The 16,715-nt window shown below is 34.6% G+C and overlaps 1 protein-coding gene across 1 annotated transcript in view; it reads left to right on the top strand.

Annotated features, from left to right (window-relative positions):
• Positions 1-16,715, top strand: part of plch1 (phospholipase C, eta 1) — a 173,804-nt gene that overhangs the window by 75,238 nt on the left and 81,851 nt on the right. Inside the window, exons 3-4 of the mRNA XM_056478120.1 lie at positions 6,143-6,289; positions 15,592-15,834. Coding sequence (XP_056334095.1) covers positions 6,143-6,289; positions 15,592-15,834 — 390 coding nt within the window. The remainder of the gene's footprint in view (positions 1-6,142; positions 6,290-15,591; positions 15,835-16,715) is intronic.

Genomic DNA, 16,715 nt, shown 5'->3' with positions numbered 1-16,715 from the left:
TTGTGTGTGTGGGTGTGTGGGTGAGTGTGCATTTACATCATGTTGACATTGCTTTCTGAGAGAAAGATTAGTTTTTTAAATCCCTCACAATTGTCCGGTCCATTATGTTAAATCCTGCTCCAGTTGATCTGTATCTTTCCCAGTATGTTGTCTACAAGCATGTGTTTGAACTGAAATACTTGATGATGTTGCATGTAATGTTATGTAATGTTAGTTCTGGGGTATTATGCAAATATAATGTTTTGATAATCTCCTGTGTTAAGAAGAGCTGTTCAGAGCAACAGAAGTCTCCGTATGCAAAAACTCAAGATATCATGTAACAAATGTCAGTATATTTTACCAGAACTGTAGCGTAATTATTTTGCGAACCTGCCTACATATATATATTTAGGTTTACTTGTCATTTTTAAGATTTTGTCTGTTTTTTTTATTTATTTATTTTTTTGGAATATTTTAGTATTAGCATTTTTACTACTGATTTGTAAAGATTTTTATTTTAGATAGTTGTCAACTTTTCCAATTTTTACATTTATATATACTCACTAGCCACATTTTTAGGGAGACCTTTCCAGTACCAGGTTGGACCCGCTTTTGTCTTCATGGGTAATCTGTGGTCATAGAGGGATGTATCCATGTTTTCATGTTGATGATGCCAAATTCTGACCCTACCATCTGAACGTTGCAGCAGAAATCGAGCCTCGTCAGACCAGGCAACGTTTTTCCAATCTTCTATTGTCTAATTTAGGTGAGCCTGTGTGAATTTTAGCCTTAGTTTCCTGTTCTTAGGTGACAGGAGTGGCACCCGGTGTGGTTTTCTGCTGCTGTAGCCCATCTGCCTCAAGGTTCAACATGTTGTGCGTTTAGAGAGGCTCTTCTGCATACCTCTGTTGTAGTTATTTAAGTTACTGTTGCCTTTCTATCAGCTTAATCCGGTCTGGCCATTCTCCTCTGACTTCTGGCATTAACAAGGCATTTACGCCAACAGAACGGCCGCTCACTGGATATTTTTTTCTTTTTCAGACCATTCTCTGTAAACCCTAGAGATGGTTGTGCGTGAAAATCCCAGTAGATCAGCAGTTCCTGAAATACTCAGCCCGTCTGGCACCAGCAACCATGTCACGTTCACAGTCCCTTAAATCTCCTTTCTTCACCATTCTGATGCTTGGTTTAAACTGCAGCAGATCATCTTGACCATGTCTACATGCCTAAATGCATTGAGTTGCTGACATGTGATTGACAGATTTGAAATTTGCATCAACAAGCAGTTAGACAGGTATACCTAATAAAGTGGCCGGCGAGTGTATTTAGTTAGGTAGTTGGTTCTTTATTTTCATCATTTGAAAAAAGAAATATCCATAATATTCTTCGAAATATCCAATGCCAATTTCTGTTACACAGATACACACACAAAAAAACTGTTTCTCTGTACAGTTGTCTTATGATTCTTATGTGTTTTTAATTATCCAACAATAAATGACAATATTATTGTGCAATAAATTTTGCATGACTATTACAGACAATATATAAATTACAAACTACTAAAAATGACACTTTATTTTACTTTTAAATGTTATTTGTTATTTTGTTGACCTTTTGTTAACATTTGTAATTTCTACTTGTTTTCACACTATTTCAATATTTGAATAATTAATTAACACTATGATTGTTAGTGAATGACAGGTTTTGGTAATAAAATAAACAAATAAAACAAAACAAATAAACCTCATGAAAAAGCACTTGTTACTTTTATTACTTAGATAGAAAAATAGGAAACACTATATTTTGATGGTCCATTTGAGTATTAGTAGACTGTCTGCTTAATATCTGTTGATACTGCTCCTTCAACAGATATTTCACTGACTATAAGAAACTTTGCAAGTGCATGTCAACTTACACTAACCCTAACCTAACAGTCTACTTATAATCTAATGGGAAATAGTTGGCATGTAGATGCAATGTAACCTAAATTCAACAAACAGACCATCAAAATAAAGTGTGACCAAAAATGAAATACATTTTCAATTTGAATACATAGGTAAATGACTTATATCTATATATTGAATTATACTGTATATAATGTGATTGTTTTATCTCGAGGGGCTATCCCATTTATTAAATTCATTTCAACATTTGAATCATTTACTTAAGTCAAATTACAAATGTATTTAATTTTTTATATAAGTAATAAAAGTAACGAGTGCTTATTGATGAGGTTTATATGTTTTGTTTTATTTGCCTTTACCAAAAACCATAATATTAACACAAAATTTACCCCATATTCAAATGTACATAATAGACCTAAATTTAGCACTATTGTGTCAGTGGAAAAAATGTGTTCGATGGGATGTTATTCTGAGGATTTTTACCTTTCAAAATAATCCATGAGATACAGCAATGAATGCATGTGTGTCTTGTTATTACGATGATAAGTACTCCATATCTAATAAGCGTTTTCTGTACAACTTGCACAAATTAAGCAAATAAATTCGTTGTAAGCTTCACATTAAAAAACAACTAGCTGCAATGGCTGCTTGAGGGTTGTAGCTTTAGACTGATGTATAGTTTGTCAATATTATTTGTGTTCTTTTTGGTGTAATCTATTCGTAAACACTGAAATGTGCAAAAATAGCACCCTAGTGCGTCCACATCCTGATGCTGGCTACGAGGTAAAACATTCAAGCACAATTGTGTTTTACTTAAATTTTCTCATGTACATTTCCCTGATTGCAAAATAAAAACCAGATTAAAAAATGGGTAATTTATACTTATATAAATTACATTGCAGTATAATATTACACCACCCATTTGATGTATAGGACTTGATGTATAGTACAGCAAATATCATTTTGTTTTCATCGTAGCTGATTAAGCACAAGCACAAGCTCAAGCACATCATATGAAAAGCAAATGAGAAGCATCTTGAGTTGGGCGGGATGTGTCAGATACTATAGAATGATGTATGAAACTGAAGTATGAGGTGATGTCAAAAGAATCATTGATCCATTCAGACGAAAGTGAAAAACAGCAAGCATTGAATGTTTATATCTTCTAAATGCAAATTTTGTCACTGTTTTAGGAGCACACTATGTGATAGATATCCTTAAGACAAATATACTAATGCTACATCTAAAAGGCTTTATTTTAATGTCATGGGGCCTTTAATTATTTTATATTATTTGTCATCCAAGAGCTCATTTGTCCCATAAGCCCTCAGGTGTCCTCGGTCGATTTTCCTCGCTAGTTTCAGCCTGAAATCACACTCACAGCATAAAGTAGAGCGTGACAGATTAGTGAATGTTTCAGCAGCTTTTGGAAAGACAGTTTTGAGGTTTTCTATGTTCCTCCTGTATTCCCCCTAATGGAGGAGATGAGTTGAAGCACACGTATGTCATGGTGCAAAGTGATTTGGAGCAAACTTGTTCATATGTTCTCATCTGAGCTTGTCTTTGCAGCTCTCTTTTTTTTCGCAAAGAGAAGTTTTATTTAGAGTCCTTGAGATCTGTCAGCCGATGTAAAGCCGATTGGTCCCAGTGGCCCAGCCGGACAAGGAGTTTCCATCTCTCTCAGTCAAGAAGATGAGCTGGGTTACAGGCCGCCTCTGCTCTCTTGCATCATTTTGGCTGTTGTTGAATCTCTCTCAAGGCTCTTGGAGTCTGCAGCTGGCTTTCTGAACACTTTTCAACCTTCTTTTATGTGGCCTGATTGCAATTGTTAAAACAAGGGCTGCACAATACTGAAGGATATACACAAAGGCTTCACTAGGTTAATTAATTTAACTAGGCAAGTCAAGTTAATTTGGCAAGTTATTGGACAGTAGTGGTTTGTTCTGTAGACAATCTAACAAAAATATTTCTAGAAGAGCTAACAATATTGACCTTACAAAAATTGCTATTTTGGCAAAACTAAAAGAAAAAAAACTTAAGAAAGAAGAAAAAAATGGAAGTAAATATGCCGTGTAAGCGACTGTTAATAGTTGCTTGGGAAATATTTGAAAAAGAATACATTTCAAAGGAAAGCTGATCATTTTGACTTTAACTGTGTATTGAAATATGAATACAATTTCACTAGATACTGTTGAATAGCTCTATTTGGAAATAATTCATTCATTTGGATTGATTAGGAGAGGTGAATGTATCTGAATAAAAATAAAATGACAAGCATACATAAAAAAAGAGCAAAAGATAGAAATGAACTAGTGCATTATGGATTTTTGGGAAGTCTAATAGTACATATACACAAATTAAATAATAAAATAAAATGTCAATTGTAAAATAACACTTTTTCCATTATAAAAATAAACATATACAATTAGACTTAGTTAAGGCTATAAATGTCATAATTTCTTATGCTCAAATGTTTTTAACTCATTTGAAATGCTCACACAGCCATAGGCCTTAGAAACACATGCAAATGTGAAACTTTCACTCTATAGACCATAAACTTTACAGTGAAGCTGCTCAACTATAATCTGGACTCCTCATTGCAGATCCAATATTATATAAACTCTCGTGTGCTCTGGTTTCCCCCGCAGTCCAATGACATGCACTATAGGCGAATTGAATAAGCTAAACTGGCCATAGTGTATGTGCAGGTCTGAATGCAACATTGTATGGGTATTTCCCAGTGCAGGTTTGTGGCTGGAAAGGCATATGATGCACAAAAAAAAAAAATACAATAAATAAATTAAAAAAAAACACAACAACATGCTGGATAGGTTGGCAGTTAATTCCGCTGTGGCCACTCCTGATTAATAACGGGACTGAGCTGAAAAGATAATTAATGAAAAATATAATATATCATTTGAACTCATTTGCCAATTTTTTCAGGGGATAACTTAAATGCTTTACATTAGATTAGTCAGTACCAGAGACAAAACTGGAACTAATCTAACAATAAACTGAAGATCAGAATGCAAAAATCTGCCAAATTAATATGTTGTGGGGAAATTTTTTTTTTAAATGGTGTGTATTTTTTAATAATTGGTTTTAATTTAAATGTATTACCTTTCTATGAATTAAGACTTTCAAAAACCAAACTTATTATACTGAATGTAACTGTTCAAAACAGTTTTTTAAATTAACCAAAATATGTTGTCTATTTTAACTGGGAAATTGGTCAAAAATACTCATTTTTGTACATATTATAGTGAATTGACGAAATGAAGTTCACATCAACAAAATCAAGATTCTGAAGCACTATCATACTTTAAAAAAAAAAGATTGCCGTGTAAGACTTAAAAATAAAAATATTGATTAGGCTTAATTACATCACTCCACAACTAAACAGCAAAGTTGTCACAGCGTATATGTACAGTATAGCATTCAAAGAATCCAAAAAAAAAAAAAAAACATGCAATGATGCTTGCTTGTTTTCATGTCACCCCATAAATAATTGTAATTTTTAAGCAGTTATACATTAATAATTATGTGAACATCACCTTTGGGTCACATCATGCAACGCCTTCACTCACTCCGGAAAGCACGTAGATTTATTTACAATCACTTGGAAGGACATCGATAACACAGGAACAACATGGGTTGATGGCAAAGCACAACTAAGAATACCGGACAAAAACTGAATGACACGCAGCACTATAAATACACAGAACATGATGATACTGATGATACAAAGGCGTGAGACACAGGTGAAACAGATGAACATAATGGAATGGCGGGAACTAGAACAAAGGGGTCACATGAAGAAAACAAACACACATGGAGCACAGGAGCTGACACATCACTGTTGGGAAAAAAGAAATATATTTTGTATTATTTTGTCTCCTTTTCTTTTTATTAAACCATTGTTGCACATCTTCTCAATGTAACTTTTGCATTACATTGAGGATAACAGAATTCTGTGAATCAAATAATTCACTTGTATCCAATAAATTGCTAATATGTTAAACCTTGAAGAAAACAACACCAACTGCACCAGGTCTCTCTCTCAGATGAGGACAAATCGACAGAACACTGGTCTTATTTTGTCACATCCCTCCTCGATGTGTGATGTCAAAATGATGCCCGTTGTCACCCCATCTAAAAATATCCATAGTTTCAGCCAATTTTATCCTACATCTGTCAACTTTTCTGTATTTTTGGTGTCTGCCAGGCCACTTAGTGTGTTTGTGTTTGTTTTTGTCCAGTTGAGCGATGCATGAGTGTGATGCAGTCGGGGACTCAGATGGTGAAGCTGAAGAATGGCTCTAAAGGTCTGGTCCGGCTCTTCTATTTGGATGAACACCGTTCCTGTATACGCTGGAGACCATCACGCAAGAGTGAGAAAGCCAAGAGTAAGTCAAACACACTCAGATGTATGTAAAAATGAGAAGTTGAAGGATTCTTTTGTTCCTGTGTGTAAAAATATGATGCCATTCTATTATTATCCAAAACTAATCTATTAAAAATGTTTTGTAAACTAAATTAAATGAAATTAAATTCATCCAGCCATTTTCAATCACTTATTTGGGGTCAAGTCATGGAAGCTATTTTCAATTTAATTTAATAAAATTCTATTTCGTTTTGTTCTGTTCTGTTCTGTTCTGTTCTGTTAGAATGTCAATCGTCTAACCTATTAAAAATGTTTTGTAAACTAAATGAAATTTAATTAAATTAAATTTATCCAGCTAGTTTTATTCGCTTATCTGGGGTCAAGTTTTGTTTTGTTCTGTTCTGTTCTGTTCTCTTTTGTTCTTTTCTGTTCTGTTCTGTTCTGTTCTGTTTTGTTCTGTTCTGTTTCGTTTCGTTTCGTTTCGTCTCGTTAGAATGTAAACACAAAAACTGCCACTGGGGTGGTACCTTTTCAAAAGATTTTCTTTGATTTCCTTTGGACCTAAAGGGAAGTTGCCCGAATTTATATGTAAAGCTGATATAAATAGTAAATAATAAAGATAAATAAATATGTAAACTATGATTCAAACTAATACTGAACATAAAAAATAACATTTAAACGTGTCAAACTATTTAAAAAAATACTTCATGTAAAATGAAATGCTAACTTTTTGACCATGATCAAAAATCATTATATATGATTATAATGAACCATTAAAGCATTTAGCAGATACATTAGCTTTTCAAAATGTATCATTAATTAATTTAATTTAATTATAATTTTTTAAACTACCAACTAATTGTTTAAAACACTTTATTGTTTAAGCTAACACTCAACATTTGAAAGTTATTACCATTGCCATAAGTCTCATACATTTTGGCAAAAATGATAACAGTGCTTTATATAACAAGTAAATCAAATGTAAATACAATCTACAAACAAAGTATTAAAACATCAATATTACATCAAATTATAAAAATCTAGGTGACACGGTGGCTCAGAGGTAAGCACTGTCGCCTCTCAGCAAGAAGATCGCTGCTTTGAATCCCGGCTGGGCCAGTTGGCATTTCTGTGTGGAGTTTGCATGTTCTCCCCATGCTTGCGTGGGTTTCCTCCGGGTGCTCTGGTCTCCCCCACAGACCAAAGACATGAACTGAAGTGAATAAACAAAATTGGTCGTAGTGTATGTGTGTGAATGAGTGTGTATGGGTGTTTCCCAGTACTGGGTTGCTGCTGGAAGGACATCTGCTGTGTAAAACATATGCTGGATAAGTTGGCGTTTCATTCTGCTGTGGCAACCCCCGATGAATAAAAGGACAAAGCTAAAGGAAAATGAAATGAATGCAAAAGTAAGTTATTAAATAAGTCAACAAGTTGAAGTAGCACAATAATAAGAATTAAAATGGAAATAAAATAAATGTAATAATCCACAATGACAAAGATAAATGAATACAACGAAAATATTTTGTTTACTGTAGATGTGCATCAAAAACAGAAGCTTTCCTTTTTCCCATTTTGCAGCAATGTTATGAAAGTGAAATCATTTCTTCATTTTAAATCTTTTATTCAGTTTTTTTTTTTTTATTAAATTGCCTAATTGAATGGAAGCGTATTAGAATCAGAAACCATCTGCTTGGAGTGTTCCACATCTGTAGTTTACAGATCTCTTTTTCTGATATCAATGTTTTGGGTGCTCTCCTTTTCCCTCTCTTTCTCATATCCTCCTTTTTTTTAAACTCTGTGTGCATTTCTTGTTCCCTTCTGCCATCATCTCCATCAAAGCAGCTCATGTGTATGTGTATAAACGCTGAGTGTCTGCGTGTTCTCTCTTACATAATGGCAGCGAATGAATCACAGACCAGAAACACAGCAGCGCTCTCTCTCTCCCCATCTGCATTTGCGCTCGGCTTGTTTGGGTGAACCCGGTTCTACATAAGCGCTCCTTTTCTCTCTGTTAGTGTGCTGTAAATAAATCCTGTTCACTCCTCTCCATATTCACTTCAGGCTTTTGTTAACAGAGCTGATCTGACCTAGCCCAGATGGGGGATTATTACACAGTACAGTTAAAAAAAGCTCAAGTGCTATTGTCCCCTGCAGCATCTCACCCTCTTTTCTCCCCCACCTCTCGCTATTTTGCTGCTGTCATGTTTGTGAACTGCTCTCATAAGATAAGCCTCTTTTGTTAGTCCATTTGCATAATTAAAAAAAGGCAGATTGCGGCCAGCTCATTGTCAGGTTAAGGGATCAGCAGTGGAATCCAAGGCTTTGATGTGACTCGGCTTTCCACAACACATGCGGAGCTGTTTGATAAGATTATTATCATAACAGGAAATGTTAAAAAATAGTTTAGTCAGAAAAAATCATTTAATATTTAACCATTTAATGTCATTTAATGCCTTAAACTCCTAGGGCTTTAGTGGCCACATACAGTACGTGGACAGCACATTTTAGCTCTTAAGTGGATATTTAAAATACTTTGAATGTTTTATATTTTGTTACAGACATACAGTGTCATCCTGCAACTGTTTTGCAGCATATGAAATATCCCAAACACCATTTTTAACTGTCCAAAAGGAGCAAAAAAAATAGTTTTACTCTCTGATAGTCAAAACATGTTCCAAAATATGTATGTGTTATTAATGCATTAAAAAAACTGTCAGGAAAAAGTGTTATATGGAAATTCGGACTACAAGTCCACATATATGGACATCATTTTTCTCTAAAAGTACATCATATCAAAAGATGATACTTAGGATGCATTAAAATGCATGTAAAAAACAGCTTGGGGCTTAAGAGGATATTCTGCAAACTCCTGTGCTGTTATTTTATTTATTTTTTTCAGTAGAAGCATAATACAAACTATTATGCCTCGTGTGGCTCAGAGTATGAAAAGTGCTAAACATAATTAAGACAACCCAATATCTTTTTAAATTCCTCTGAGACGTTAGCTCGACCCAGACAATAGACACGGACAAGTGGTTCACTTTATTTACAATAAGGATAAGAAAGAAAGAATATATATAATCACCCAAAATATTTTTACAAATGTGTACAATAAATGCAAAATAGGCAAAATTTGAAACAACAAAAATGAAAAAAAATAAATAAAAATTAAAACAAACCTGAATGAGGGCTGGAAAATAAACAGTGCCAAATAAAAAAATAGAAAACAAAAACAAATTAAACACCCGTTAACTAAACCCTCCCCACCTCTAAATAACTAAAGAGAAATCTGAAAATAGAAAAAGAAACATCTTCGGCGTCACATGCCCCTCACTAAACTGCACTTGCTGGAGAAAACATCCCACTTCTAACCTAATGGATTAGCAGAGAACCAGTAAGGTGGATGTAAATTGTAAGTCACTCGACATACTTTATTTCACTTCCCTTTTAGTAGATTTAAGAATATTTAGTTTGGACTTTCAGAATAGATTCATAATTCAACATAATTAAGCAACCCATATAACAGAACACACACAAGTGTCACACTTAAAGACAGAGCAGTGGCAAGAGACAAAGGATTCCTCCAGTCTGGTCCCAATCGTCACTGGAGCGCTTAAATGGCCCCCATCCTCTCCTCATTGTTTCACTTGAGAAAACTCTGTGAGCCAAACGGAACACCTAGATTTTAGAAGCACATCAGACAGTAAATAAAATTGAAAAAGGGAGAAGGAAACAAAAACGCAACACCCCCAGGCAAATAACACAAACAAACAAATGATATATAAAGAAACTATATTTTGGGCAGGACGTGGCGCAGTGGGTAGCACGATCACCTCACAACAAGAAGGTCACTGATTCGAGCCCCGGCTGGGTCAGTTGGCATTTCTGTGTGAAGTTTGCATGTTCTCCCTGTGCTCGCGTGGGTTTCCTCTGGGTGCTCTGGTTTCCCCCACAGCCCAAAGACCTGCGCTATAGGTGAATTGGGTAAGCCAAATTGGCCGTATGCATGTATATGTGTGAATGCAGGAGTGTATGGATGTTTGCCAGTGTTGGGTTGCAGCTGAAATGGCTTCTGCTGCGTAAAACATATGCTAGATAAGTTGGCGGTTCATTCCACTGTGGCGACCCCTGATTAATAAAGGGAATAAGCCGACAAGAAAATTAATGAATGAAACTATTTTAAAAATATTTTTTAGAAACTAGTTTAGTTTTCATGCTAAAATTCAACCAGTGCTTCATATGAAAATTCACCCTGATGTCCATGACTGTTGATAACTCGATGATTTTCTTTATTCTGCGTACATAAAAGAAGATATTTCAAGAACTATATCTGCAGCCTCAGAAATAAAGGTACAAATGCTGTCAACATATACATGTTTGTACCTACTGTAAAGTATCCATGTTTGTAACTAAACGTAATATGGATGCTGCATTACTCAATATAATATCAAAACGTCTCCCAGTACTGTGTTGTGACTGGATGGGCATCTGGAATACTTGGCGGTTCATTCTGCTGTGGTGACCACTGATAAATAAGGGATTAAGCTGAAGAAAAATAAATGAATGAACGTTTGGTGCACCTGATTCAACATGCTTATGCAAATCGCAGTTTTGCATTTAGATTAAAAAACTGTATTTTGCATTTTCACCATTCCTTTAATTACTCCGTGAACTGGACTAGACGTCCACACTGTATGGCGCTATTCCTGTTTTAGCTAAATTCATAAGCTTTTATTTTTAAACATTGAACCTCAAAGCCAGAAGAGAACTCGCACGGGAGATCTGAGAACTGCTCATTTAAATAGGTAAATGAAAGATACGACACGTAAATTAATCCTTGCTTCTCAACGGTAAAGCTGAATTATGAGCAATAATTACGTCCACCTGTTTGACTTGATTAGTATTCACTCGGTTATGTCTTAGAATGTAAACATTCAGGAAATTGTGTTGTCTGTAGCTTTCTTATCATGCTGCATAAAACATCTTATTCCTGCTCTCCGTGTTTTTAATAGTAATCAAACAACAAAAGATAATGAAGTCACTCTGCTCTTGACTGAATGGCTATGTAGCTCAATCATAGTTCCTTCATTTACACAGTATGCAGTGTTATATTTGAATATAGTATTCAGTTTATGTAACTGAAAACTACTGTTTATTTTAGTACAATCATTGATATGTAATTCATTTGTATTGCATTTCACTTGTAGACATTTTTATTTGACAGTGTCCTGTTTTTAGATTGAACCTATTACACAGAACTGTACCAAAACAATGGCCCTAAAACTGAAAACCTAATCGAACCTTGAGAAATTGAGAAACTGTTGCATCCAAAAGTGTATCACCCCCTGACTGCTTTTGTACCTGTATTTCTGAGTAAATGTTATTTTATTTATTTCCTATTTTTTATTTAAAAAAAAAAAAAATATATATATATATATATATATATATATATATATATATATATATATAAATATATAAAATGTTACAATAAGACACATCAAAACAAGGCAACAAATGAAGAGGGAAAATTACCCAGCTCCATGAAGTGCAACTGACATCTCACATGGAACATTCTGCACACTTTATGAAAGAGCATCAAAGATATTAAGGGGCTATTTATAGAAAAATAAATAAATAAATCAGAAACAGGCAGTACCATGGTGGAAAAGCAATGTGTTAAAGCACAATTTAAAATTGTCCAACAGTTCATGAAAAAATACTGTTAATAATATAGCTGATATATATTTTTTTAATATATTTTTTGTCATGAACAGAATATTTACATTAAAGCTAAGTAATATTTATCATATATTGTCCCTTACTAATTACTACTTTTGAACATTTAGGTTGTTTAGGGCAAGTCTAATCAATCCATTGTTCTAAAAAATCTGCATTTTACAACTATATTTTAAACCAGTATTTTATTTTTTATATCTCCTAGCACTACCTAAATAATTAAGTATGTTATAATCGCTTTATGACCATCTCTTTATACTTAAGAACCGCACTTTAACATCAATCTTATCAATGTTTCTCACACAATTTTATCATATGGCTCTTAGAAGAGTTGGAATAAATATACACCATTGTTTTATAAAACATTTATAGTGTTTTTCTGTTACTTTGGGAGTGTGAGAGCTGTATTTTTTTTGTGTGTATGAGAAGTTTTGTGACATCAAGACTGAAGTTTCATGTTTGGGTGAAAAATCACTCTCAAAGGGCTTTGCTAACAGATTCAGAGGCTGGTTTGAGTTTACATTTTGATAAGACTGAAGTGGACAGAAAGCACACAGTGCCTGCAGAAGCTGTCAAGAGTTGTGCTTTCATGTAAAGCAGCACAGCGAGCGCTCGTCTGCAAACACTAAAGCATGGGTTCCCTTATAAACAACCAAAGAAGAAGTGTCAGATAACGACAGAAGCAAAAGCAAAAGGCACAACAAATGGAAATTGAGCTGAAATCTAATTACACACTATTACGATCCCATGCTTTAAAAGTGAACTCATCTCACTTGCGCTTTAAAAATTGTGGGTGATAACTGTCAGACTTTGTCACACTCTAAATTACACTTCTGTCAGTATCAATTTTTCTTGTTACGATTAATTGTTAAAGCTTTTTGCTGCAAAAAAAAAAAAAAAAAAAGATTACTTCAACAGGTATATATATATATATATGAGCAATATCACATGGGTAGCAGTACAATGTTGCTGTATATCAGCACTGGTGGGAGGCGTACGTTGTGCTTAGTGTCCCACCAGTGATGATATGCAGCCACACCGCACTGCTATAAGTGTGATATTCCGTTTATACAACAGTTCAGCGGCATAATCGTGTATATAAAAAAGAAGATTAAACGCGGAGTCTCAAAATCCTTTTGTAAGAACTTTCTTCCACCATTGATTCACATCTGCAGCTGACGTCAGAACAGCGGAAAACCGTGTGTACTTCACCAACGTCATTTTAGAGCTATTTTTGAATGATTCTTTAGTGTAATGTCTAAAGTGACGACAAAACAGGTGATTTTGCTGACATTGTATAGATTATAAAGCTGAACGACATGAAATGCCATCAGTCTAAAGAGATTTCCCAGGATCTCTCTTTTGCAATCAGGAGATAATAATAATAATAATTTACCCTGAAAAAGCTAAAGCAGCGCAATCACTACCAGATTACTGTTGTGTTTGCGATAAGAAAAAAAAAAAAAAAACGCTAAACACATGTGGACATTTCTTCTTTCTTTCTGTTTACTGAACTAATCTGCAGTAACGAAAACAGGAGACTCATTAGAAACAGATGTTCAACCAAAAAGTAGCTCAGGGTTTTACAAAGAGTGGCCAACACAAAATTCATACATTCCTAGTATGTCCCATCTCACACTCAACACACTACAACTACTATGGTATAAATACAGCACTACAACATACAAAAGAGAGAGATCAACTTAGAATGTAATTTTCCAGTTTTGTAATGATTTGATCAGCTGTAGTTTGAAATTACGCTAAGTTAAGCTTATTATCTAAGCGCTTATTATGCGGTCTCTGTCACCATTTTGTGGATGGCGCTGTATATCCAAAATTATAAATAGTTCAAATAGGCACTATCTTTATAAATAAACTGCATAGTCGCAATCTAAACAACTACATTCTCACTTGAAAAAAGCCTAAAAAGTACATTATGTTTTCTAACAGCTGCAATATTTGTCAAACTGTAGTGAGTTTATTAATCTGTTGTCACTCTATTTGGGCGGAGTATTAAACAAGGGTGGGGAGGATGTAGGAGTTCTGATATTACAGAATATCACACTGCTATCTGCCAATCAGATTCGAGAACCAGACAGAACTGTATAAATGAAGAGTTCAGATACAACACCACTCCCGCCAAAAATGAGCTAATGACAGTGAGTGAATGATTAAGGCATGTAGTACACCATCAACAAATAGATTTGCTTCTAATTATCCAAATCCCAGTGTCAGCGCATTCAGAAATAACAGTTTATTGGCAAAAGCCACTAAACGCCACTTGCCTTTGACAGCAAAAGCCGCTATATCCCGAGAACCAATCAAAGGGCAAGAATAGAATCATATGTTTTCAATATAGCCTCAATATGGCTATATTATTATTTCAATATAGCCTCAATATGGCTATATTATTTCAATATGTCCTGCAGATTTGAACTCCAACCCTAATCAAACACACCTGAACAAGCTAATCAAGGTCTTACTAAGTATACTTGAAACATCCAGGCAGGTGTCTTATGGCAAGTTGGAGCTAAATCCTGCAGGGACACCGGCCCTCCAGGAGAGAGATTGGTGACCCCTGGTCTAAAGTGACATTTTTTTTTAAAAAAAGGTATTTTATTTACTAGCTAATAACCTTATCATTACATATAAAATGAAACTTCTAAACCTAATTATAGGAGCCTGATAGAAAATGCTCATTTACAAGAAAAGCAGTCTGATGGATTTAGAGGGTTTTGCATCTGAACTCTTTAAATATATAAAAAAAAAAATAATTAAACAAATTCAATTAGTTAACGTTAGGCACGCATTGAAAGGAGCAATGATAAATAGCTATATCATAGTTATATGTTTTTAACTCCATTTAATAAAGAATTGCAACTTTTAATTTGAATGCTTTAATTAGCAATTACTAAGAAAATGACATCACCTCAGATTAATAAATACATTTCTCATTACTTTCACAGTTAAACTAACTGATGTAATCTTTAAACAGAATGCCGTAGGCCAGATTAACATGTGGAAATGTGAAAATTCAATAACCAGTGCCAATACAACAATCTGGATGTTCATATAAGAAACTAAAAGTTTAAATAATAAATAATTAATTATTCATGGAATTTTGAAATGCCCACGATATCAATATCATGCATGTTCATTATTCATTCAATCATTTTCATTTCGGCTTAGTCCCTTTATTAATCCGTGGTCGCGACAGCGGAATGAACCACCAACTTATCTAGCACATGTTTTACGCAGCGGATGCCCTTCCAGCTGAAACCCATCTCTGGGAAACAGGTTCATTATAAATTGAACTATTGAATATCAGCATGTCTACTCCAAATCATTTTATAACAATTAGGTATCACCCTGAACCATTTCTTTAAATTCATTTTCCAAAATGAACTGTTCACCCAGGCATATCCATTATTGTAGTAATGTGGTCAGATGGCTGTTGTAAAGGCTTTTGCTAATGAATGTTCCTCTGGTTGGCCCGTGTTGGTCATCCATCGCTAGTGGCTCATTGTTTCAGGGGTTGAAAGATCATTTTGTCTTTTCTCTCTTCTCTCACTCCTCCTCCTCTAGTCACCATCGACTCACTCTACAAGGTCACAGAAGGGCATCAGTCTGACATCTTCCATCGTCATGCGGAGGGGAACTTTGATCCCGGTTGCTGTTTTACTATTTACCACGGCAATCACATGGAGTCACTGGACTTGGTTACCTCAAACTCGGAGGAAGCGCGGACTTGGGTGACCGGACTCAGATATCTGATGGCTGGTATCAGTGATGAAGATTCACTAGCTAAGAGGCAGCGCACACACGACCAATATCCTTTACTGCACGAGGGATTGATGATCATTTATTCATTTTTTTATTTCTTTTTTTTGTTGTTCTTTTTTTTGTACAACAGAATGATATTTGCAATTATATGCACTACCATTCAAACATCAAGTTGATAGAATTTCTGGTAAGACTTTAGATTACCACAATCTAGACAACTTAGTACCAGTTTTTAAACTTCAGAAGAGTTAAAGCAATATTTCATCCCCCCAAAAATGAGAATTTATTCACCCTCAAGTGGATTTAAATCTTTATGAGATTATTTCTTCAGTACAAGATATTTTGCTTCTGAAGAAAGCTGAAAAGTCTGTTAGATTCCATAGTTGGAAAAACAAATGCTATATAAGGCAGTGGTTACAGGTTTACAGCCTTCTTACAGTATCTTCTTTTTTCGTTCAATTTGGGGTGAACTATCTCTCTTAAAAAAAAAATAAAAATCTTGTCCAATAGAAATTGGTAACATTTGTCATTCTGGCCCATTTCCATTACATGGAGGGGAAAAAATAAATTGTTGTGACTATCCTTAATCAAAGGTCCACATTTACATTTTGGGTTTGCTGAGGGGTTTAGACGCTTCCTTGGAAATAGTACATGGAATGACAAGCCTTTATATGTTACTGTTTATTATAGAGTCAATTAGAACACAAAACTGATATCAAATAAACAAAAATCAAACAACTTTGGCCACCAAAAACACTGAACACTGGCCCATCTCCAGTTGGTCATACTCAGGTTTTTAAGATTCCACTGGCCTGCAGGTAGTGCATTTCTCCAAAATGAAAGAAATCACAATTAACAACATAAACATTTAAATAAAGTAAACAAATGGCTCCTTCAACACCGGCCCCTAATTTTATTTGAATTAT

Source organism: Danio aesculapii, chromosome 18 (genome assembly GCF_903798145.1).
Source record: "Danio aesculapii chromosome 18, fDanAes4.1, whole genome shotgun sequence".
Classification (NCBI taxonomy): Eukaryota; Metazoa; Chordata; class Actinopteri; order Cypriniformes; family Danionidae; genus Danio; species Danio aesculapii.
Note: the sequence above shows the minus strand (reverse complement) of the source record. Positions and strands in the feature narration are given on the sequence as shown.